This window comes from Otolemur garnettii, unplaced genomic scaffold (genome assembly GCF_000181295.1).
Source record: "Otolemur garnettii isolate 467f Iridium unplaced genomic scaffold, OtoGar3 scaffold00066, whole genome shotgun sequence".
Classification (NCBI taxonomy): Eukaryota; Metazoa; Chordata; class Mammalia; order Primates; family Galagidae; genus Otolemur; species Otolemur garnettii.
In genome coordinates, this window is record NW_003852461.1 from 3,686,897 (window position 1) to 3,713,595 (window position 26,699).

A 26,699-nucleotide genomic window follows, 5' to 3' on the forward strand; every position below is an offset into this window, starting at 1 on the left:
GATTCTTCACAATGCAGGTCAGCCCATGCCTTTCTTGTGCTCAAAAGCTTTCAATGGTTTTTGACAACCCGCTTGTCGTAAATACCAGAGCTCTTGGGATAGTTCACAAAAGGCCCTTGTTTTCTCTCTGAGCTCATCTCCCACTACATGCTGTCAGTCACTCTGCCCCAGCCCAACCGCCTCGTGCTGTTCTACCAAGACATCCAGCAGGCTCCTGCCGCGGGACGTTTGCTCTGATTTCCCCTCTTCCTACAAGACTCTCTTTCTATTTAAGGTCTTTGAGCTCATCCCTGAGCAGAATCCCACCTTCCACCTCCTCCACCTGCCTCTCTGATTCTCTTCCCTTGCTTTATTTTTTTCTCAGAATATTTACAACCATTCTACATAGTGGATACTTCATGGCTTATATATTTATTGTCGGTCTCCCCTGATGGGAGAGCAACATCCACAGGGACAGGAATTCCTCTCTGTTGTTTTCTGTTCCACCCCTGGTACCTAGAACAGTGCCAGGCACCAAAAAGACACTCAAATGTTTTTTTGAACATTGAGTGATTTAAATGCATGTGTCTTCTAACTAGTGACTTTAGTATATTACATTTAAAGTGTTTACTGATTTCAAAAGGTGCATCTACCATCTTATCACGTATTTCCAATTGTTTTTCTCATCTTCATATTTTCTTAATTGACTGAGGTTTCTTCTTTCCATTTTGTTTTTTCTTTTCTCTTTGTTTGGAAGGTGGGTGTGCTAATGTCTATCTTTTCACTATCTCAACTTCTAATACCAGAAGTGTATTCTGCTTATTTTTGAACTTTATATTAATGAAATCACTTAGTATGTACTCTTTGGGGCCAACTATTTTCATTCAATATCATATTTGTCAGATTCATCCAATTTGTTGCATGTAGTGGTAACTTGTTCATCTCCAGGACTGTCTTCTGTTCTTTTAACACACTATAATTTATTCTTTGTACTTTTGATGGTCATTTGGACAGTTTTTAGTTTGGAGCTATTATGAAAAGTTTAGCTATGAATATCTTGTATATGTATTTTGGTGAATTAAAGTATGCATTTATATTGGGTATTATACATAGGCACAGAATTGGTGGGTCATAGAATTTGCATATGTTTAGACTTAATACCTTAAATGGTTTTCCAAAATGATCATCCCAATCGACATTCCCCACTGAGACTGAAATTTCTGCATCCAAGCCTGTCTAGGCTTTCTGGTAGGTGAACCTCCCTCGTTTTGTTGAACACAGTATGACTTGATGACTGTTGCTTGCGATCAGAACCGATTAACGCGAAGGCAAAATACAACCCGAGAAAAGTAAATGAATGATGCCACATATATTATCTCATCAGTGTGTCAATGACATGGGCCTCCGAGGACAATGGGAGCCAGCAGATAGAAAAAGAAAAGAATATGCCTTTGCTGATACCTGTCCCGTGACATGTTGTTGATCCTTCTAACAGTCCTGTGAAGTTCATGTTAGGATCCCTGTTTATAAATGAAGAAACTGACCTGCAGGAAGATGAACTCATGTTCCACACCGCAAGTAGGTATCAGAGCCTAGATCTGAACTCGAGTTCTCTACTTCTAAGTTCAGTGTTCTTTCCACCATTGCACAGCTGCCTTGCTAGGGCCGCTTACTTGGTACATAACAGACACCCAATGTGTGTGTGTGTTAAAGTGTTGGCCGTGCTTAGTTAGCTCTAGGACAATTAGGTAATGATGAAGAGGTCAGGAAGAGATGAAGCTTACCATGACCTTGGGGGTTCTTGGCCAGCTTCGGGCCCTCAGGGGGGGCCTTCGTCTGGGTAACATCAGCCGTGGCATCCTGCTTCCCAGCCAGCACGTTCCTTCTGCCTCGCTGGACGTTGGTCATCTGGCTTTTCCCAGGTGTCCCTGCACAGGCATCTACCTAAATATTCAACAGGGAGAGGACTGCAGGACTCTGACTTACCCAGTCAGTTCTTGGCTAACTCATGCTGCCCTTCATTCGTTCATTCCTCATGGGTAACAGTTATTTTCATTTATTTAATGCCTCTTAGGAGGCTCTAAGCTTCCTGAGAGTGCAGACCAGGTCCTTCACTTACCTCTGAGTGGGCACTGAATGCCTGGCACGGAGGCAGAGCAAGGAAGGCAGTCAGGAGATAATGGAGTTCTGACAACAGGGCAGCCTCTTTGTATATCGTAGCCCAATCCTCTTGCCACCCCGTGAGGAAAATATCACTAGTGCTCTTGACAAAGAGTGCAGAGAGGTTTAATAACTGCTCTCTGATCCCACAGTGAGTATGGACTTGACTCCAGAGCCCTGTGCTCTTGGCTGCTCAGGGATCGTCTGTATCCTTCTGTTTTTCTTTTTTGCCTGGTTTTGTGTCTTCCCACCCACCATCCTTCTGTTCCTTCTCCTCTTTCTACCCTCCTTCCCTCCAGCATCTGTCACTTACTAAAGGCAAGAGATCCTGCCACACTCTAGAAGTAGAACGATGTGGTAGACAGAGCATCTTACATAAGGTCACAGAGACAGCACACACACACGATTAGTTAGGGGGTCACATGAGGAGGGTTGTGTACAGCAGCATTGCTCACGGCAGCAGGACAGGGAGGTTGGTTCTCCTGGCTGGGAGAAAGGGTCAGAAAATACTTCAAACAGCAAGTGTTTTTAAGCTGTATTTCTAAAATGCACGTAGGAGATTGATAGAGGGGATAAAGGAGTTCCGGGGAAAGCACATCAGCTTAAGCAAAGGCATGGGATATGTCCACACCAGGGCAGCATGAGGGGGCTGCAGAGGGAAGGGCTGTAGGAAAAAGGTGAAGAGATGGGGAAGAAAGACCCAGGATGAGGCTGAGGAGAGCAGAGGCAAAGGGGCTGAGCTGTGGAGGGTCTCACATGCCAGGCAAAGAGCTCAGATTTTAACCATGGAGAGAGTGGCAGGGGGTAAACCCAATCACATTTACATTTCAGAAAGATCTGGATAGACTGACGGAAGAGACGCTGTAGACATAGAAAACGAAAACATTTTTGGCCATCTAAGTGCCTTCTAATTGTCCAATGAGGATGATGGGAGGGACACTGTCCTTCTGACTGTGATGGAGTAGATGTGACTGGGATAATGCGTTTGAAGTACAGAAGAAGCTCTGTAAGATGGATTACCCTGAATTTTTGGTGGCATCTTGGGCAAACTGTGAGCAGAACAAGAAGGGCATTCTTTTCAGTCACACAGCCAAGATTGAAGTTTTTAAATGAGAAAAAATGACAAGGAAGCAATAAAGTCAATATTTTACGTAAATATAGTGACCACCATCATTCCACACAGTCCTTTAATGAACTGCAGTCCCTCGTTCATCTCCCATGTCCCAAATAATGCTTAAAAATTTCTTTCTTTTTTTTTTTTTTTAGAGACAGAGTTTCACTTTGTTGCCCTCGGTGGGGTGCTGTGGTATCACAGCTCACAGCAACCTCCAGCTCTCGGGCTAAGGTGATTCTCTTGCCTCAGCCTCCCGAGTAGCTGGGACTATAGGTGCCCACCACAATGCCCGGCTATTTTTTTTTTTTTTGAACCCACCACTCCCAGGATATGGGGCTGGCGCCCTACTCACTGCTCACTGAGCCATAGGCACCGCCCAGTGCTCAAAAATGTCTAAAACTCAAACCCACTCCATAAAAGAGGCTGCAACCCTTTGGCAGTAGTAGCCTGACCCGTTCCTGCCTCATGCCATACAGTCGACCTTGAGGAAGGGCAGAATTCTTCCTTTTCATGGCCACTATCCCTAGTCCTATCTCTCTACCCTACCCAATCTCCAGCCTCCATACCCATCATGGTCTTGCCCATCCCCCTGGCCTTGACATGCAGTATTGCTCCCCTGGCTCTGGGCTCTTTCTGTTTTTCCTTCCCTTCTCCCTTTCTCTTTTTTTCCTTCCTGTCTTCCTTTTCCCTTCTTCCCTTTTCCTTCCTCTACTTCCCTCCCTCCCTCCCTTTCTTCCTTCATACCTTCCTTTTCTTTAGCTCTGTTGCCCAGGTTAGAGTGCTATGGCATCAGCCTAGCTCACAGCAACCTCCAACTCCTGGGATCAAGCTATCCTCCTGCCTCACCCTCTTGAGTAAGTGGGACTACAGGCACCTACCACAATGCCCAGCTAAGTTTTTCTATTTTTAGTAGATACAGGGTCTTGCTCTTGTTCAGGCTGGTCTTGAACTTCTGTGCTCAAGTGATCCTCCTGCCTTGGCCTCCCAGAGTGCTGGGATTACAGGGTTGGCACAGTGCCTGGCCTGGACCCTGACTTTCTTAATTAGGGACTCACTGAATCCTTTGAATTATGCTTATTTGCAGATATTCTTGAGGGTCCTGTCTGATTTCTGGGCCTACACAGCAGCTCAGGCCTATGCCATCAGCAGGCTATTTGATTTACCCAAGCCCCGTAGCTGGCACTGAGGAAATCTGATATTTAGAGATAGACAAGTCTCAAGCAAGTTATCTGTGGTGTATTGGGCACTGGCAGCAGCCCTGGTGGTGTCTTGTCTAGGCCTCCCACCACACTAACTACTCTGAAGGCAATAGTGGCAACTGCATGTGGACGTACACACACGTTCCCCGTGTTTAATGTTAATAAAAGCAAGGATAATACATTTAATTTTTGTGGTAGCTTGTGGCTTACAAAGCACCTTCCTGCTTACTAATCATCTTATCATCACAGACAAGGTGGAACAGGGAGCAGAGTGGGGATGGTGGCTGGATAGGGATTATTTACTGTCATTTCACAGATGAGATGACTGAGCTCAGAGATAACAGGCTTGCTGTTCCAAGCAAGGCCTTGGGGGCACACAGTTTAGGGCGGTCCTCACTCCAGGGTTATGCAGATGCTGGGCGGCCCCTGCACGGAAGCCTGGCTCTGTGTTTCCCTGTCTTGGAACTGGGGGGAATTCAGTGGAACTCACGCTCGTCCCAGCCCTGCTCCTGAGACCTGCTGCATGGCGACTAAGTGGGAGATGGGGCCAGAGCTCAGTGCCACTATCACATTCCCGTCTCTGGTGCAGTGCTCAGCACCCACTGTATCTTTTAACTCTGTCTCTTTGTGTGTCTCAAGCTCTACCAAGTCACCCCCATAAACAGTGTGTTACGTGTCTGAACTCTACCATTTGGTCAGGAGCCCCAGGACACATGTACCTTGAAAGTACAGTTTAAACATGGCTCCTTTTCTGTTTTCAGAGGTTCTAATTCACATGGCTGTTGATTCTTCATTTTCTTATCTTCATCTTCATGTTTAGGGCTGAAACGACAAGCGATGCCAGGGAGAAAGTGAAGATGACAGTACTTAGTGATGGTGTACTGCTCAATCATAAATGACATGGATGGGAAATACTAAACAGACACGAATCATTCTTTAAATGGACTACGATCAGATCAATCATATAATAGCTTCCCTGAGTTTCTGCCTGCTCCAGTCAATGTCAGAACATCAATTCCTGCTTGAATCTTCTACATACCTCATTGCCGACTATCGCTGTGGTCACCTTTGAGTGACTCTCCTCGGCCAACTGGTGACTGCAGTGATATTCGGCGATGAGGTACAGAGCACTTTTCCTAGGATGAGTTTGTGAACTTAATTGTCAAACCTCGTACGATGACAGCTCTGATGGCCATTCTCAAAAAAGAGTTCCAAAACTGCCTTGAAGGGTGGTCTAGGTCCTGCTGTTTGGGCATAGGTGTCCCAAGGGAGGACCTCAAAGGTGACCCTCGTGATATTCAGCACTGAGGCGTGTAGAACTTTTTCTAGGATGGGTTCACAAACTTAATTGTCTGTCCTCATATGTGTAGATTCCTTACTGTTTAATGTTGTCTTTGCTCACATTCTTCCTCATGCCTAGAACATATGTTCCATCATTTCACCTGTTCAATTCCTAGACTGCTTCCAAGAGTCAGCTCGGTGTCACTCTTCAAGGAAGCGACTTGGAGCCTCAAGGCTGGTTCTCATGTCTCTCTTCTGTGTCTTCATAACTTCCAGAGCTGGGATTATATTATATAATATTACGTGATACTATAATTTCCTACTTGTGTGGTTATTTTACTCAACAAGGAACTTCCAAACTCAACCATCCAAGCTTCCCCTCCTACCTTGAACCAAGGGTAGGGGATATATATTCTGTTCATTTTGTACCTCAGAATCTAGTGGTGTCTGAATGGAGTAAAAGCCCATGAATGCTGAACTAAACAGTCATTTGATGTGTGCCTACCAAGTACCTGGCAGTGCTGAAGGGTAATTATGAAGGTCATGCTTTAGATTTGGGCAGGGCCTCGGGGAGAGAGATGAAAGCTGCCTTCTCAGCTGGAGTGGCTTCCTCCATCATTCAGCACTTACATTTTTAAATTCAACCAGAACATTTTGATCCTTGCTTCTCCAGAGCTCAGCAACCATGTTTCTTCCAATGTGTTAAAATAACTCCAGGGGAAGAGTGAGAAAAGGCAGACTCTGTTCATTTATTTGTTTTTGTTTGTTTTTTTGAGACAGTCTCACTCTGTTTTCTAGCCTAGAGTTCCCTGCATCACAGTTCACAGCAACCTCAAACTCCTGGGCTCAAGTGATCCTCCTGCCTCAGCCTCCTGACTACTGTGTTTCCCCCCAAATAAGACCTACCCAAAAAATAAGCCCTAGCAGGTTTTCTATGCATTTGTTAAATATAGGCCCTACCCCCATAATAAGACCTAGTGATGGGCGTGGCTATGCAGTGTATCAGCATAATAATTAGTATGTCACTGCAGGTAATTTCTTTACTAATTAGTAAAGAATAATTACCTGTAGTGACAGCATATCTGCATAGCCATGCCATGCATTTTGGCACAGAGGTAAGACATCCCCTGAAAATAAGCCCTAGTGTGTCTTCTTGAGAAAAAATAAGTATAAGACAGTGTCTTATATTCGGGCAAACACGGTAGCTGGGACAATAGGCACCTGCAACCCTGCCTGGCTACACTTTCTATCTCTTGTAGAGATGGGGTCTCTTGTTCAGCCTCATCTTGAATTCCTGAGCTCAAGTACCTGCTTTGGCCTCCAGAGTGCTAGGATTATAGGAGTGAGCCACTGTGCCCAAAGGGGCAGGGGAGAGCACTGCTGTGTGTCAGGGCACTTCCTTGGGATGAGGAAGTGTGCAGAAGTACCAGTATCGTCGAGAACAATAAAACATGAACCCTGCCCAAAAGGACCTCCCAGGCATGAAGGAGAGAGGGAGGGAGGGCATTGACCAGCACGTTAGTAAAGAAACTACACGCAGTGACATTCTGCAAACACGTGTACCTTATAGCAGTACCATGGATGGGCAAGGGACTGAGTACTTCTCTTCTGAGGACTGGAATCCAGGAAAGCTTATTACAAGAGGGGCTGCTTGATGGATCAGCAAAAGTTTGCCAGGTTATTAACTCAACGTGAATTAATGAATGAAATGAGCAATGGTAGAGTCTTGAAACCACATGGCTGGCGTGTGGTAGAAATGGTTGTGCAACCCTCCCATCAATCCAGGAGCTGCTGGGGGCAGTGACTAGTTTCTGCCACGGCTGCAGCCCCAGTAAGTGGTGAGCAAATGTCTGGTGCATGCTGGGTACTCCATAATTATTTGCTGAGTGAGCACAGCATGGGCTAGAATGAGTGAGAGGAGAAGACAGGATCATGGATCACCAGGCACCTTCCAAGGTACTGGGGAAATGGAACCAGACCAGGCACTGGAAACACAGCCAGCCCGGAGATGAAAAGGGGCCTAGTCATTGGAGGGTCAGTGGCAGGACTAATGCTTTTCCTTTCGAAGATAAAACTTACCTAAGTTCTTGGTGGAAAAAATTCTTCCAAGGCTGAAAGCAAAGAGGAGAATGGTTATTTTCATAAAAATCAACCCAAATCAGGCTTTGTTGTTTGGTTACAGATCAATAGAGACTAGAGTGCCCAGAAAGTGTGCCTTGAAGATCTGGTCATTTGCTTGATAGCAAAGGATATACACATCTGAACTGTGCCAAAGAACTCTTCTCTGTGAAAGGCACAATTATCAAAGCCTGTGGCGTGGCACTGGCCACTACAGGTCAGGGGCCAGGGATAGATCAGCACCATGTCCCATCATCCAATGACACATTTCTGTCTCTGATGTTACTGAAGTCTGGAAAAGCATTAGAAGCCGGAGGAAAACCAAAAATAAAGATCTTTTCTCCCTTATAAAAGAAACCACCGTCAACCCCTGTACACTTATTTTGAGTTATAACATTGGTAAGGAAAAAAGAAACAATACCTTTTGGAGTTCTTCAATTCCAACTTCGTAGGTTGCTAAAATAAACATAAAAACATTTCAAGACAGTTTATCCATCCATTTCTTACAGTACCCAAGATTTAGGCAATTCATAGAGTGCAGAGTTCAGTTTTCAGAACCCGTAAGACTCTTGTCTATGCCAGGCTCCATCTACGTGTTTCAGAGCATTGTGGGTGGTTTTAACTTCTGTGGGGGTTTCCAGGATGAGATTTACAGCCCATGAAAACACAGGAAACCAGTTTTCAGTTCTGGTAAATACATACTCCATGCTTAGAAGAAAGCACTGAAATTTAGTGGTAGCAATCAGAAGACCAACTTGGAAGGAAAGGAGAAAGGGCTAGAACGAGCCTGAATCCCACTTCAACAAAATGAATTCCGTATCCTGCCCCAAAGCATTTGGAGCATTTTGTGGTCTTAAATCCAGCTGGAAAAGAGGAGCCCACCAGCTAAGGCTCAAATACCTTTTGAGGCAGGGCTTGGTGGCTCACACCTGTAATCCCAGCACTCTGGGATGCCTAGGAGGGTGGATTGCCTGAGCTCAGGATTTCCACCAAGATTGAGACCCTGTCTCTAAAAATATAGCTGGGTGTTATGGCAGGTGCCTATAGTCCCAGCTACTTGGGAGCCTGAGGCAAGAGAATCACTTGAGCCCAAGAGTTGGAGATTGCTGTGAGCTCTGACACCATGGAACTCTGCCAAGGGTGACAAAGTGAGACTGCACCGCCCAGGCCGAGGCAGTGTGATCATTGCTCACCACAGCTTGGAACTCCTGGCATCAAGCAATCCCCCTGCCCGAGCCTCCTGAGTCATTGAGATCACAGGCATGAGCCACCTCGCCTGGCTTTTATTTTTTACTTCTGAAATGTTCCTTCGGTTTTTCTTTACATCTGCTATTTCTTTGTGGAAACATTCTATTTCTTTAGTAAGACTGTTTTTGCCCCCATCTGTTTCAAGTATATCTATAATTACTCACTGAAGTATTTCTATAAAAATTGCCTTAACATCTTGGTCAGGAAAAAAAAAATTTTTTTGGATGACTATGAGGGTACACATGATTAGGTCACATCATCTGCATTTGTGCAAAATTCTAAGACTTTAGTCGTCTCAGTTTTGGCATCTATTGATTTTTTATTCCAGCTCCATCTATTAGAATGAAATACCACAAACTGGACGGCTTATAGACCACAGAAATTTATTTCTCACTGTTCTAGAGTCGGGAAATATAAGACCAAGATGCTGGCAGATTCAGTGTCTGGTAAGGACCTGCTTTCTTGTTCATAAACTGCTGTCTTCCCACTGGGACCCACGTGGAAAAGAGCAAAAGCCATCTCTCTCTCTCTCTCTCTGTCTCTCTGTCTGTCTCTCTCTATATCTGTCTCTCTGTCTCTCTCTCTCTCTCTATCTGTCTGTCTCTCTCTCTCTCTCAGCAGTAATCTCATTTGTGAGGCCCCACCCTGTGACCTCACACCATAAGGGGTGTCCCACAGCCGCCATACTAGGACAAAATGGAAAATTGAGGCTAAATGGACCTTTATTTATAAAATATTCACAGAATAGTCTCTACACGTTGGGCACCTCTTTCTACCCACACACGAAGTCTTTTCTCCCCTGCATGACAAACTCGTCCCCTGATATCTGTTATTATAATTGTCCCTGTATACGGAGACTTTGGGAACATCCTGTCGTAATTACCTGTCAGAGATGCCACCTCCCAACACCATCACATTGGGGGGAGGATTTCGACATACGTGTTTAGGGAGAAACGAGCCCTGGTCTGTAGCATGACCCAGGTGAGGAAAGACCCTCCATGCTGCCAGGCAGGGGTGGGAGCTCTGGCTGTCCCCTATGTCCTGCTGATGACACCCTGCTGGGAAGGGTGGGCCTGCCCCGCTGCTGCTCCCCACAGGGACAGGGTGGGCTTCTCACTGCAGGCTGGTTGTGGACATCCTCCTGGCTTGGTCTCCTCAGACACCATCCCAACAAGAAGGAGAAAGGGTCTCGTTCCTGCGGGGAGGGGGGTGGAAGTCCAGGTCCCCTCTCGGGTCTTCACGGATGCTGTGGGTGGAGTTTCATTACCACCTGGCAGGGATGACAATCTCAGCTGATGAGCGAGCGTTGGCTTTCCACCACCCCCATGGAGGAGTTGGGGTGCAGCTCTGCACCCTGGTGAGGTGGAGGTGCGGGCTCCCCCCTCAGCATTACTGTCGGTGGTGCCGCAGCTTTTTTCTATGATGTTTGGCTGGAATAGATCAGTTACTACCTAGACGCTTTCTGTATTTCTAGCCTGCCCTTTTCCTGGTCCCTGCTAGATACCAGGCATCTGCCTGTAGACCAGCAGCACAGCTCCCTGCATTGTCCAGGAACAACTCAGGATTGCAGAATCTCAGGCCCCACCCCAGAATCTCAGGCCCCACTACACCAGAATCTACCTTTTCACAAGCTCCCTAGGCGACCTGTGTGGACAGTGGAATTTGCGAAGCTGGCTCTAAAGCAGGGGTCTGGATTCTTTTTTTTTTTTTTTTTGAGACAGAGCCTCAAGCTATCCCCCTGGGTAGAGTGCAGTGGCATTACAGCTCACAGCAACCTCCAACTCCTGGGCTCAAGCGAGTCTCTTGCCTCTGCCTCCCAAGTAGCTGGGACCACAGGCGCCCGCCACAACGCCCGGCTATTTTTTGGTTGCAGCCGTCATTGTTGTTTGGCGGGTCCGGGCTGGGGATTCGAACCCGCCACCTTAGGTGTACATGGCTGGCGCCTTAGCCGGTTGAGCTATAGGCGCCGAGCCTGGGGTCTGGATTCTTTGCAGATAAGGCACCATCGCCTTCTGGGGTGGGGAGAGGAGGAATCGCTCTTCTTCCAGCCAGTATTTCAGCAGCCAAATGGGAAATTCTAGATTTTTCTAAGTCTAGAAGAAAGGAAGTTTTTCCAATCGTTCTCCAATGTCTCTTTCTTGAGGGAGGAGAAGGATATTTCAACAGGTCCTGATGTGTTTTGTTCCTCATGAACTTCCTAAGTGTATATTCCCAGGAAAAGGATTTTCTTTCCCAGCACTCTGGGCTTCTCATCTGTGTAACAGTGGTTTAACCAGATGATCTCTTTATAACCCTCCCTCCAGGGAAGCCAAACGTCATTGAATGAAGGCAGCGTAGGTATCAGAGGTGGGAGAGCGGGTTTCACCGTATAGCTGTCTGCGGATTATTGCCCAACTCTGTCTCCCTGATCTGCAGTTTCCTGCCTCTAACAGAGGGGTGGTAAAACCCTCTATCCACAGGGATGAGCCCAGACAGCCCCACACAGACCTGTGGCCCAGAGTACAGGCTCAGTCAATACCAGCGTTCACTCCAGCACTAACACATCTGCCTTTTGTAGAGAACTGCCTGATTCTGTGGACAGAACAGACATTGAAATGTGAAGGTCTGAGCAGCAATGGCAGAGGCAGGGAGATGTAGCTGTGAGCCGGTGGTCAGATCCATTAAATAAACCTCTGCTCCTATTCAGTCTGGACACGGGGGCCTAATTGTCACGGCCTTTATCTCCCTGTCCACACACAGAGTAACCAGGTGAGAAAGACACCATGAGAAGGGAGATGGAGTTTCTAAAGAAAGGCAGAAAAATTAATCGGCATATCTTGATTTTTCCCTCCCATATCCACAAAAGGCTGAGCAGCAAAGTCGACTGGGGGAGAGGAGGACAGAGGAGGTGGCAGCAGTGGCCGGAATCCTGAGCTAGCATTGAAGTCCAGCTGGACTTATTTAGATTTTTAAGAGACCAGACAGGGGGAAAAAAAAATGAGATGGTAGACCAGGATGGCTGAGAATTTTTAAACTTACAGTTAGCTAGAGGGAAAAATACCATTTTTGACACATTTTGATTCCACACAGGGCTACGATATTAATTGGCTCAGCAGACTTACAATCAGCAATTTCTTTTGCAGGGCACAGGTTAACGGAGTTGCCGGAGTGTTTCAGAGATGAAATTGTTGCCTCGTAATTATGTGGTTCTTCAAATTCAGCTCTGAGAAGCATGGAGGGAGGAAAAAAAAAAGGTTACTTAAAATGTAACATTTCTTTAAACACATTTAATGCTTTTTGTGTTTTTTCCTCATTAGAGAAGTAATCGGGTCTGGCCAATACGTTGACCTAAGCCGATATGGAAGGCACATCCCACCCCCTGCTCTAAAGGCACAGGAATTCTGGATGAAATGTAACAATGCGAAGAACTGTATAAAGATTACATAGCTCTCAAAGAAACGATAAAGTCGCATCCTCGGGTGACAGACATGGAGGGGAAACTCACAGGTAAAGATGCAAGTGGCAATAGAAGTCAAGGGAGTTAAAGGGAAACTGAGGCCAGATAAAGAGCGTCATCACTGACAGGGCATCTGGGTGCCAACATCTGAGTCAGAAGGTCGGTCTGAGCCAAGAGCCTCATCTGAGTGGGACGCTGAGACTAAGCTGTCAGCACAAAGTCCAGACTCACGATATGTTGTCCCATCTGTAAAACAAGCTCTAAAAAACCCAAAAATCTGCCCACTCTGCCAGGGAATGAGCAGGGCAGCCTACAATCTTATATATCTGCACAACAGTCGAAAAAGTCACCTATGAGCAATTAGAAGCTTAATAATACCAGGTACAGATACAGGATTTAAAAGTATACAGTCTTTATATTTCAGAGACGCAAAGCCAAACCTGGGACTCGAAACCCAAATCCCCTATAAAGGCTAACCTGAAATTATTCTGGAAAGGTGTTTCCGTAGCGCAAGGCATCTATGGTTTCCAAAGAAAATAATTCCCACTTAAAATAAGCCCATAGTCAAAAACTAAAAACCACCAGGCCCAGTGGCTCATGTCTGTGATTCCGTAACTTTGGGAGGCTGAGGCAGGATTACCTGAAGCCAGGAGTTCAAGACCAGCCAGAGCAACATAGCAACACCTTATTTCTACAAAAAGTAGAAAATCTTAGCCAGGCTTGGTGGAACATGCCTGTAGTCCCAGCTACCTGGGAGGGTGAGGCAGGAGGTTCCCTTGGGCCCGGGCGTTTGAGGCCGTTGTGAGCTATGATGGTGCCATAGCACCCCAGCCTGAGTGACAGAGCAAGACCCTGTCTCTAAAACACACGAAGAAAAAAAAAATAAACAAATAAGAAATAAGCCACAAAAAGATAATCTGAATATATAACTAATAGGGGAATTAAATAATAACATGAAAGTGAATTTAATATACATGTGTTTAAATGTTCAAAGAAATAAAGTAAGAAGTAAAAGCTGTAAGTAAACTCAAGAGATTGAGGAAAAAAATATCTATAGATTCGGGGAAAGGAGTTATGGAAATCATCAACACAATTCTTTGAAATAAAATATTTAAGGTAGAGGTTGGAAAGTAGCCCAGACAGCAGAAGGAGGAACTGGTCAATTATTTAGATCTAAGGAAATTATCTAGAATGCATCCCAGAAAGATTAACAGATAGAAAATATTTACAAAGAAGTGAAGAGACAGGAAGGATAGACTGAGGCTCAAACATACACACACCAGGGATTCTAAGAGGAAAGAAGAAAAAGTATGATAAAAAGAGGTCAGCATTCAAATCACAACAGCTAAGACTTCTCTTTCCATTGAAAAGGGACACAGATCCTTTTATTTAAGCAACTTCCATGTAAGAAACAACAAGAAATCCACACTACATGATTGTGATAAATAAGAATAAAAGAAAAAAGAAAATGCAAAAGCTATCAGAGAGAAAGGATACTACGTATGGTACTAAAGAACGGATGCCAGACTGGCCATGGGGTTTTTATTAGTGCCATAGATGTTGATGTTTAATATCTTAAAACACTGAAGAAAGAAAGCTGCCAATATAAAATTCTATTCCTGATGTTGATGTTCTATTCCGTATTCCTGATGTTGATGTTGATATTTAATATCTTAAAACACTGAAGAGAGAAAGCTGTCAATATAAAATTCTATTCCAGCTAAATTGCCTTTCAAGGGTGAAGGAGAAGTGAAGACATTTTCAGGATGCAAGTACACGTGTTTACTACTCACAGATCCCTACTCAAATTCATCAGAATGGTGTGTTTCTATCATAAGAACTTGAGCTAGTAATGAAGCAATGGTAAACAGAGAAATTAATAAACTATGGGTAAATCTAAATATTGACCATAACAAATTACTAATTTGGGCGGCACCTGTGGCTCAAAGGAGGAGGGCGCCAGCCCCATATGTCGGAGGTGGTGGGTTCATACCCAGCCCCGGCCAAAAAAAAAAAATTACTAATTTGTGGAAGAGTAAGATAAAATTAAAATAATAATAAATATAGAAGGTAGTGGAGGAGGGCTATGGGAATTATCCTCAGGTCTATTGTATTACTTAGGAGCAGGATAACAATTTTGATTAACATTAGAATTTGCTAATTAGAGATGTCAAAATTTAGCTGTAACCACTATAAAGAATAGAAATAGAATATTTAATCTCTCTTTTTTTTTTTGAGACAGAGTCTTACTTTGTCATCCTCGGGAGAGTGCTATGGTGTTACAGCTCATAGCAACCTCAAACCCTTGGGCTTAAGTGATTGTCTTGCCTCAGGCTCCCAAGTAGCTGAAACTACTGGTGCCCACCACAACATCCAGCTATTTTTTAGAGACTTAGAGACAGGTTCTTACTCTTGCTCAGGCTGGTCTTAAACCTGTGAGCTCAGGTGATTCACCTGCCTCAGCTCCCCAGAGTGCTAGGATTACAGGTATGAGCCAGCACACCAGGCAGAATGTTTGTTTATTTATTTTATTTTATTTTATTTCTTGAGGCAGAGCCTCAAGCTGTTGCCCTGGGTAGAGTGCTGTTACATCACAGCTCATAGCAACCTCCAACTCCTGAGCTCAAGCAAGTCTCTTACCTCCACCTCCCAAGTAGCTGGGACTACAGGCACCAGCTATTTTTTTTTTTTTTTTTTTTTTGGTTGTAGATCAAACACCCAGCTATTTTTGTTTTTGGTTGTAGCCGTCATTATTGTTTGGCGCGCCTGGGCTGGATTCGAACCCGCCAGCTCAGGTGTATATGGTTGGTGCCTTAGCCGCTTGAGCCACAGGCGTTGAGCCCAGCATGTTTATTTATTTATTTATTTAGAGAGACAGAGGTTCTTTTTGCTGCCCTTGGTAGAGTGCCATGGCATAATTGCTTACAGAAATCTCAAACTCTTGGGCCCAAGCAATTCTCTTGCCTCAGCTTCCCCAATAGCTGGGATTACAGGCACCTGCCACAAGGCCCAGCCATTTTTAGAGATGAGGTCTTGCTCTGGCTCAGGCTGGTCTCAAACCTGTGAGCTCAGACAATCCACCTGCCTCGGCTTCCCAGATGCTGGGATTACAGGTGTGAACCACTGCACCTGGCCTCTGGTAGAATATTTAATTTCCCAACTGGTAAAAGGGGAATATACAATGAAAAGGCTTAAATATATTTTAGAAGCCAACAAGGAAAGAAAAATCTAAGTATAGAAGTTCCATAGTAAATTATAATAGACAAAAGGTCCAAATAGATCAAGAATTGCAATAAAAGCACTTATACTAACATACCCCAATAAAACAGAAAGTTTTTATCTGATTAGATTTAAAGAAAAAAAAAATGGCTAATGCTACTAAAAAGCAGACAACCCAGAAGTTCCAGATAAATGGGTGGAGGCAGAGCTACAAACCAAATTCCACCAAAAGAAAGCTGAGCTGGGCATAGTAATATTCAGCCATGCTTTAGCATGAGTCACCGAGAAAGAAAAGGCCCAGGAGTGCATTTACACACACACCCAAATCAGAGACAGGGAATGAGAGAAAACCAGAGGCAGCTTTAGCTGTCTAGATTTCTTAGATTTCAGAAATCTAAAGCTCTCTGCCAGTAAATTTGAAAATTTAGAGAAAATTGGCCAATTTATAGAGAAACATCAATTCCCGCACTGACTAAAAAAGAAAACAGAAAAAGGAATAGTCAATACATCATGAAAGACCTTGAATCAGTCGTGTGCCTCCCCAACCCAGCGCTACCCCAAACCCACCTGTCTTCTTGTGTCTCCACCAGTTAGTTGTTTTTTGTTTTTGTTTTTTTTTGCAGTTTCTGACTGGGGCTGGGTTTGAACCCGCCACCTCCAGCATTTGAGGCCAGCACCCTACTCCTTTGAGCCACAGGCACCACCCACCACCAGTTAGTTTTATAGGCATGTTTTGCTTGATTTACAGAGAAGATCTTGCTCTGTCGTCCAGGCTGGAGTGCAATGGTGTGATCATACATCTCACCGCAGCCTTGAACTCCTGGCCTCAAGTGATCTTCCTACCTTGGCTGGGACTACAGCATGAGTCACCATGCCCAGCACAACAGGTAAGTTTTATTTTTTTACTTTTTTCTCTATTTTTTTTATTAAATCATAACTGTACATGATTGTATTTATGGGGTACAATGTGCTGACTCTATATACAATCTAGAATGTTCACATCACACTGGTCAACGTATCATTCACCTCACTCAATTGTTGTGTTTAGTCATTTATACTCTGCTGTTAATACATTTGACATGTACACTTGCAATATACACAATAGGTGAGGTCCCACCGATTACCCTCCCTCCACGGGTCTCCCCCATTCCCTCCCCTCACCCTCCTCCTGCTCCTTTCTGGGCTATAATTGTGTTTCATCTTTCGTATGAAAGTGTGTGTGGTTATATATTGATTTCCTAGTAGTCCATCAATAGGTAAGTTTTAATGAATAGTTCTAGAGAACAAAAAAGAAGACAAACTATTCTTCTTATTTTGAGAGGATAATATAATTGTGATATGAAAATTATAACAATAAAGATAGCTCAATCTCACCAAAGAGATTTTAGCCCAAATTCACTAAATAGAATCCTGAAAAAAACGAATTAAACAGTATTAAAAATATCTCAAGCACTACAATTTATTACAAGACTTCAAGGATGGCTTAAAGTCAAAAAATCTATCTTTGCAATTAATCTTATTGTTTTAATACAAGAGGGAAAAAAGATTATTTTAATAGATGCAAGAAAACATTCCACCAAGATGAACTTTCCTAACTAGATTCCCCTCCAATAAATATACTTCATGCTAAAGTGTAGCAAATAAATTTCATATCAGAGCTGTATTGGGAACTTCAGCAATAAGAAAGGCAAATTGTGACAGACATCACTAGAGTGAAATTGAATCGCTTATAAAAGTAAACTTCTAACGTCATAATAAACGAGGAAATGGGGATGAAGACAATAAGAATTGTTTGCTCCCATCAGATTAGCAAGAATCCCAGTTTGAAAATAACGCCTTATTTGGAAAGAATATAGAAAAGACACAAAATCTTTACACTGCTCTGAGAGTGAGTTCTCACAATCACTTTGGAGGATCATTTTTCGGTATTTGGTAACACTGAAGTTGTTTATGTCCTATTGTTTAGCTGTTCTGCTTCTGAGTAAATAGCTCTGCCTAACTTGCTTCTATTCATCTAGAAACAGAGGAGGATGGTTTCTGCAGCATTATTTTAAATGGTGAAAATTTAAAACAGCTGACATGAGTCTCAGAAAGGGATCGCATGGACAAATTATGACATGTTCATATGGTGAAATAAGATAAGCAATTGTAATATATATAGTGTATATCAACATGGCTAGACTATGAAATAGATCTTTATTTAAAAAACAAGTTGCAGAAGGATAAACATGCTATCTATACAACAATCTTAAATACTACATCTTTTTTTTTTGAGACAGAGTCTTGCTCTGTTGCCCAGGCTAGAGTGCCGTGGCCTCAGCCTAACTTACAGCAACCTCAGAAATTATTCTGGAAAAGTGTAGAGTAGTGGTTTCAAGCAATCCTCCTGCCTCTGCCTCCTGAGTACCTGAGACAACATGTGCCACCACAGTGTCCGGCAAATTTTTCTATTTTTAGTAGAGATGGGGTCTCACTCTTGCTCAGGCTGGTTTCAGACTCGTGAGCTCAAGCCATCCTCCCACCTCGGCCTCCCAGAGTGCAAGGTTTACAGGCCTGAGCCACCGTGCCTGGCTAAACACTCTATCTTTAACAGATTTCTATGACTGTGTAGTTCAAGTAGAGAACATGCTAAATCAGTGGTTCTCAACCTTCCTAATGCCGCAGCCCTTTAATATGGGTACAGTGGGTCGTGACCCACAGGTTGAGAACCGCTGTGCTAAATGGATACACTCTTAAATTTGGGATCAGAGTTGTCGCCAGGAAGGGAGAAAGGTTAAAGGAATATGGAGGGACACAAATAGGACATCAACTGTATTCATAACAAGTGGAAAATACCAACCGCATCACACCAAATGTTGATAGAACAGAGGAGAAAAAATTGTCCCAAATGCCGGCGCCCCCACACATAGGAGGCCTTATCCTCGGTCATCTTCTTGCCTTTTCCCCATTGATGGGCACATTTGCACACTTGTTATCAGAGACAATAAAAAGGTTAAAGTTTTCTCCCCCCCCCACTTTTTATTATATTCTCAGTAACTTCTCAATTGTTTTCCCTCCTTGGACCTTTTTGTTTCTTTTTCTAGTTTTCTTCTCTATGTGCATATTCTCTGCAATATTTTAAAAGATGTATGTACGAATAGTTTATTTTGCTAAAAAAGGAAAAACCGTGAACCCCAGTGCACGGGTAACTTCCCTCATCGTTTTATCCCCCTTCCCCTGCATGAAATAACTGAGAGAAAGTTTATTAAATTATAGCCTATGCCGTATGTATCATGCTCTAATGGCCTAACAGTCTCATCCAGTCTGCGGCAAATTAACTTTATTAATAAGAAGCAGTCTGTGGAAAAATTGAAAGATAAATGTCTAATCAATTTCTTGGACTACTTTGGTCAGTAATTCACCGTAATCAATTTCTTGGACTACTTTGGTCAGTAATTCACCGTATGTGATTTCAGATGATTATAAGGAAAGAATTTCAACTAACTGTTAAAAACAATAAAAAGGATTTTCTTTTTTTTTTCTTTTGAAACACAGCCTCAAGCTGTTGCCCTGGGTAGAGTGCTGTGGCATTACAGCTCACAGCAACCTCCAACTCCTAGGCTCAAGCAAGTCTCTTCCCTCCACCTCCCAAGTAGCTGGGACCACAGGCGCCCGCAACAACGCCTGGTTATTTTTTGGTTGCAGCCGTCATTGTTGTTTGGTGGGCCCAGGTTAGATTTGAACCCCACCACCTTAGGTGTATGTGGCTGGGGCTTTAGCCATTTGAGCCACAAGTGCCAAGCCAATAAAAAGGATTTTCTTAGAGCTATCGTCTTTACAGAGAATAAGTCTTAGGATTAATGTTAAAAGGGGAATAGCACACTGCAGATGTATTTTAACCTTGTTCTGGTCATCTGGCCATGTCTGTTACATTTCTCCTTGGTCCACTGAAACTAGATCTGAGACCCACCATGATTTTATACAAGGTGGAGCAGTAGAAAAGAACTTGAATTACAGGGAAGAAATAACTCTTGTTATTGTTTTAAATATACCTGTGCTTCAATTTCCTTATTTCCACATTTATGAAAAATGTCTGTCTCCAGGATTACAGACGTTATTGGGAGGCAGCAGAGAATAACAGACAGATGTGGGGCACGGGGTCAGACAAATCTGAATTTGAATCCTAGCTCTCTTCAGCTTTCTAGATACAAAGTGCTGGACAAATACCTTAATCCTCCATTTCCTGCTCTGTAAAATAGCAATAAAACCTACTTTAAAGGTATTTCATGGATAGTGAATGAAATATTTGCCCTCTTCACATAAGCATTCCACAAAAGTATGCTAATTACATTGCTGTACTGAAGGACAAACATTTTTGTTTTTAAAAGTTTTTTTTTTTTGAGACAGAGTCTCACTATGTTGCCCTTGGTAGAGTGCCGTGGCATCACACCTCACAGCAACCTCCAGCTCTTGGGCTTAAGGGATTCTCTTGCCTCAGTCTTCTCAGTAGCTGGGACAACAGGTGTCCACCACAATGCCTGGCTGTTTTTTTGTTGTAGTTGTTATTGTTGTTTGGCAGACCTGGACTGGTTTCGAACCTGTCAGCCGCTGAGCTACAGGTGCCCAGCCAGAAGATAAGTTTTGAGGTTTGCATTTAATAACGTTCTTTTTATTACTGGCATAGCATCGGGGTTCTATCTTTTGTTACTTCCTTATAAAAAAACCTTCAGTTATTGATGAACTCCAGTTATGCAAATATTACACCATAAAACTTCCATGTTTCTTAATGATGTCTTCAGCATCAAGTTCAAGAAGCAACAATAGCTCCTTAAAGCAGTGTGAGTGTTGAAGATGAATTACTAATTCAGAAATTAGTTTTGGCTGGATCCTCATTTCAACATAAATTTTCAAACCCTGGGACGGCTTGGCTGAAGCAGGGACAAGCGCCCTCTTCTGGTTACTCACTTGCCATGTCTGAGACGCCCCACCTGAGATGTGGCTGCAGAATCCCCCAGCGTCCCTTTCAAAGCTGTTTACACAGTTCATTCAAACACCTGTTCACCTGGTCAGACAGTGAAATTGCTAATCGCAGTAATGGCTGCTGTCTCTGAGGGTTTACCATGTGGTAGGCCCAGGACTCAAGTTAATTACATGCACCTCTCACTGGCTGTGTGGGTTGGAGCAGCATTTACACCTCAGACCCTTCACTTCTTCATAGGGTCACTGTGGGGGTTTAATACGGGAATAAAACTAAATTGCCACGTGGGTATGCCTCATGGGCGAATCTCCTTTCTCATTTTCTTCTGTGCCGAGTGGCATGATGGGCAATCAAAAGGCTTGGAAAATCTAAAGAAAAGCTTCATTCAGTAGAAAGATTGAGACTTGAATGGCAAAACCTGTTAGCCATGCTCTTCTGTTTATTTTACTGACCTAGGTTGAAAACCCAGTTTCTCTCATAATTACTTCAATGGTCAGTGCGTTTTGGAGCCAGACAGCAGAGGAGCTGCTTGGCCAGGAGTTGCTTTGTGTAGTGACCCCACAGGCTCTTGGTGAGGCAATCTGATTTCTTAATTACCTACTTGCGAAAAATACATCGCATCAGTCTGCTCCTTCCAGCTGGAAAATATTCTTCTTAGCGAAGTATCCCAAGAACGGGAGAAAAAGTATCCAATGTACTCAGCCCTACTATGAAACTTTTCATAGGAAAGCTATAACCCAATTTTAGCCCAGGAACATGGGGAGAGGGGAGAGGGAGGGTGGAGGGAGGGTGATTGGTGGGATCACGCCTGCGGTTCATCCCATAAGGGTCCATGTGAATCTCTCTAAATGTAGAATATAAATGTCTTAACACAATAACTAAGAAAAAGACATGAAGGCTACGTTAACCAGTTGGATGAAAGTATTTCAAATTGTATACAGAAACAGTACACTGTACCCCATGATAGTATTAATGTACACTGCTATGATTTAAATAAAAAAAAAAAAACTGCTCCTTCTGTGGGCCTGCACCCTAAGAAATCCTTCTCTTGAGTGCAATGACTGGTGAGAAGACTTTTACAATGACATTCATGTGATCTAAGATGGATCTCAACATGTATTTAAGCCAGGCTCACAAACATACATATTGAATCTGCAAGGATGCAGATTCCCTCATAAGCTCTGAAAACTTTTGTCTTCTACAGGTTACATAATGCTTACAGATGCACAATCTATAACCACTAGAGCAGATGGTTCAGAGGAATGTAGGCTATAGAAAGACAGACGGGGGGAGAATCTCAGCATGAGCTGGCTGTGACCATAGATGGGCATTTTGCCCCAAGTCTCTTCATCCTTTAACTGTCTTTTTTTTTTTTTTTTTTGCAGTTTTTGGCCGGGGCTGGGTTTGAACCTGCCACCTCCAGCATATGGGGCTGGCGCCCTACTCCTTGAGCCACAGGTGCTGCCCTTTTAACTGTCTTGTTCTGAGGATGAGACAATATAAATTATCCTGTGCTTACTGCAGGGCTTGGTACAAAGGACTTGCTGGCTGCCTCTGCTAGCGTGTCTGCTCCCATTCCCACGGTCACTAGCCCACACCTGCACAGCTGGGGCTTCAGCCTGTACCACAACGCACACCACTGGTTCCCCTACTTCTACCGTTTTTACAGAACTTACAAACACACACACACTTGTCTGTATACGTAATTGCCTTTATGTGTAGTGTATATTTCTATACGTGTGTCTATATTTTAATATGTGTGCACACATGTGTTTAGATATATACAGACACCTGTACACACGTGTTCACATACAAATATGCAACATGGATCACAATCTCACTAATTAGGACTTCTACTACAACAAAAACAACACACAACAGCTCTCGGCCCTGGGAACTGGGCATTTCTTTTCTTTACATATTTATAACCCATGTCTGTCTACAAAGGACCACAAAACTGTGATGACCAACTGTGATTATTGTGAAAGTGCTATCCAACCTTACAAAACATGCCATCTCCTTTGGGCTCAGTTTCACGCTGAAGTATGTGGCCAAACCATTGATCTCGTTCCTAAGGAGGGCTTGTGAACAATAACAGTAGCTGATCATGATTGATGACTGTGTGTCAAGCACTGTCCCAGTTATAAGTGCCAATTCATTTGACCCTAGGAAGTAGGGCCATCATCTTTTCCATGTTTAGTTGATGAAGTAAATGGAAGTGTAATCCAAGCTCATGGAGCAGTAAGTGGCTCAGGTTGATGATGTCTATGTCATCTCCCTCAATCCTCTCAGGGGCACTATGAGGCATTTTACAGTTGAGGAAGCTGAGGGTTGGAGATGTTTGGTAATTTGCCTGAAATTACATTGTTGTTAAGTCCAGAGGTGTGTCTATAAACTTGACCATTCTGCTTCCCAATTGGTCTTTTAATTTGCACTAAAAATCATTCTAGAACCAAGGGAAGACTGAACAACGAAAATAACACAGCACCTAATGATGGTGAAAGTCAAGGGGCTCTGAGTGGGTTTAGATGATGGTCTTTGAAACCTTGTTAGGCTGGTCAGGGATTTCATAGATCCATTCTTCTATATATTAGTCACTTATGTAGGAAAATGTGATAGAGAAGTTCCTATTCTCAACTGTGCTTGATATTATCACTTACAAAATAAAAAATATTATTTAACCTGTAATTTGAGGTTAAGGTGGAACTGGTGGTGAACTTGGGAATGATCTTCTAAAAGCACTTTGTCTGCTGCTAATACAGCTGTTAAAGCGATTCCTTTTTTTTTTTTGAGACAGTCTCACTATGTCACCCTTGGTAGAGTGCTGCAGCATCATAGCTCACAGCAACCTCAAACTCTTGGGCTCCAGTGATTCTCTTGCCTCAGCCTCCCTAGTAGTTGGGACAACAGGCACCCACCACAACGCCTGGCTATTTTTAGACATGAGCCTTGCTCTGGCTCAGTCTGGTCTTGAACCTGTGAACTCAGGCAATCCACCTGTCTCAGCCTCCCAGAGTGTTAGGATTACAGGTGCAAGCCAAAGTATCTGGCCAGCAGATTCTTAATAAACCAGTGGCAGCTGCTTCAGAATGAAATAAAATGACCACGAGCACTTGGCTGGGTCACTAAGGTCAAATTTTAAAACACCCACATTTCAAATGTCAGTGTCTGCTCTGACCTGCACATAGTACGTCCTGTTGGACACCTGTTCTATAGACAGGGACGTGAGGGTACCCTCTGAGCTAGTGGCAGGCTTCACCCAGGAGCCAGGCCTCCTGACCGCCAGTCTGCGGCCGGTACCATTAAACCTTGATACAGACAAACCCGCTATTACAAACAACAGTAAATCTGTCACTTATCAAGTATTTACAACGTTGTAATTCCACTTCGCAGAATTATAGATACGGAGCATTTATCACACTCCTCCCGGCAACCCTAGGAGGTAGGATTTGATTTCACCATTTCCCATGTGAAGAAACAGGAGGCCCAAAGATAGTAAATAACATTTCCAAGATCACCTGGTGGAGCTGTCATTCAATTGAGACTCACTTTAATTAGTCAGCTGGTAAGAAAGAATTATTAGACCTCTCTGCTTTTGAGGAATTTATAATTTAGACAAGGGGGTAAGGCACACGGAGGTAAAGGGAAAATGACACAAAAGACTGGACCTGGGCGAGTCTCAAGCTGAGTGCCATCTAAGTCTGCTCTCCTATCTCCCTCTATTTACTGAACACTACTCTTTGCGGCCTGCCTGCCCTTCCCCAGCTCACCCTAACCGTGGTCACCCCAGGGTGCTTCCTGCCTCCTTTTGTATGTGTGATTCCTCTGCTTACCACACCCTCTGCGCAAGCTCCTTCTTTTCCTCTTAAACACTGATCAAGTGTTATTTTCTCTAGTCCTTGTGTAACCTGTTCTCCACCCAGCAGCCAGGATAAGCTTCTAAAAATAAAAGTTAGCCCTAGTCACGATCCTGCTTAAGACCCTCCAGTGGCTTCCTCTGATTCTTTCTAATTAAACACCAAAGAAGCTCCTTATCTTCTGATTTCGTTCCTGTGCACCTTTCCTGGTCCCACCCTGCATTCCGTCCCCCCACCCCCCAGTACACTGGCCTCCTCGCTGTCCTGCAGGGGTGCCCAGCTCTCTCCCCCCGGGGGCTTTGCAGACTCTGCTCCTGCTGGTTGATGCCTTGCTGCGTGGCTGGCTCCTTCTCAGCCACCAGGCCTCACCTCATGCCCTTTAACAAAACTCTCCAGCTGCTGATTCCAAATAGCCCCCCTCCTCGCCTGGTTCTGTATACAGGGCCCTCAATCGTCATTGCCATGGTCCTGAGATTATTTCATTACTTTTTGAAACTAGTTTGATTTTCCCGCTGTTGCTCTGGATCTTGTATATTCCTCACTGAGGTTCATCAATGTCTCCTACGGTGTCGGAGCTGTGTCAATTCACAGCTACATTTATCCTTTGATCCTCTGACATAGAAATACTGGAGAAGCCTATTTTCCACAGAGAAGCCAGGATGAGCTTCTAAAAATATAATTTAGCCCTAGTCACAATATATTCCTACTAAATATATTATTTATACGGCATCTAGAGCGATCCTAAGAAAATAAACATTGGGCTCGCACCGTGGCTCACTCCTGAAGTCCTAGCACTCTGGAAGGCTGAGGTGGGTGGATTGCCTGAGCTCAGGAGTTCAAGACCAGCCTGAGTAAAGGTGAGACTCTGTCTCTATCAAAAATAGATACACAGGTAAATGGTGTCATGTCATTAACTGTTTTCACTGAGCTCCTCTGCCAGTGACTATTCCAGACTATAAAAACAAATAATAGACAAGGTCCTTGAACTTGGGACTCTCATGGTCTAGAACAGTGATTTTCAACTGGTGTGCAGTGAAAAAATTTAAAGATAATTAATCCAGTTATTTTTGAAAGAAGTTCAAAACACGGTAAGTATGTTCTTATTTTTACTCTTTTTTTTTTTTTGATCAACATAATTTAAGTGTGCCATGGAAGTTTAACTATACAGTCAAGTGTGCCGTGAGACAAAAAAGTTGGAAAAGACTGGCCTAGGATAACACAGAAAATGAACAAGAACCCTTGCCTGGAGGGTATCCAGGCTCAGTTTGTAGAGCAGGTCATGGGTCTATCAAACCTTGCCTTCTTTTGCTGCAGGTAAAGCGTCTGTGTGAATCCTCAGGCAGGCACCTCGGGCGGTGTTGAGAGTCTGTACTCTGCAGCCAGATTCACCAGATCAAACCCCAGCATGGCTGATCCAGCTGCATGATCCTGCATTACTTAACCTCGTTCCCTGTGGTCAGACGACCCATGAGCCACTTATTATATGTACTTCTTGAGTTGGTGTGGCTGGGAGTTTTAAAATGAGAGGTGAACAGAAAGCACAAGGTATTATGAAAAAGTGCTTATTTAATAAATAGATGCTGTAAGTGAATTCCTTTTTTAAAGTGAAATCTTTGAAAACATGAAAGAAGAGAAAAATTCATAGTAAACTCACTGCTCCTCCCACCACTGTCCTTGTGAAAGGCAGGCCAATCAGTGGTCCTGTTGTGTCCCCTGAAGTCCAATTAAAGAGAAATAATAAGAAGTTATTAAAGTGGCTTAAGCTGACGGTGCCTAAATGTTCTGGGTCTAAAACGCCATAGAGAACAGGATCAAAAAAACCTTTTCAATCTTCTCCCACAGCGATTCCATTTATTCCAGCACACTGGGATTTCGGGGCCTCCTTTTGCCTCTCAAATATCTCTACAAAGAGGCCGTTTTTTTGTTGGTCAACCAGATCAGGTCTGTACCAGTTTTAATTACCTGAAATGCGGCGGTTCAGGAAAGAGCACTGTCGTCACAAGCAATTTCAACCAGCCTTGGGTGATTCTAACACGCACGGTGTCATGCTCTTTGTTGTTGTTGTTATTAAGTAGAAAACAATCCAAGGAGCTTTCAGGAAGAATTGTTCTGGCACAGAGCTGACCATGTG

General features: G+C 43.7%; 1 protein-coding gene across 1 annotated transcript in view; it reads right to left on the reverse strand.

Annotated features, from left to right (window-relative positions):
* The window catches only part of FYB2 (FYN binding protein 2), a 57,295-nt gene that overhangs the window by 17,814 nt on the left and 12,782 nt on the right, over positions 1-26,699 (reverse strand). Inside the window, 5 exon segments of the mRNA XM_023515098.1 lie at positions 1,714-1,923; positions 5,172-5,274; positions 7,813-7,844; positions 8,273-8,307; positions 12,201-12,301. Of these exon segments, the coding sequence (XP_023370866.1) occupies positions 1,714-1,923; positions 5,172-5,274; positions 7,813-7,844; positions 8,273-8,307; positions 12,201-12,301 (481 nt within the window).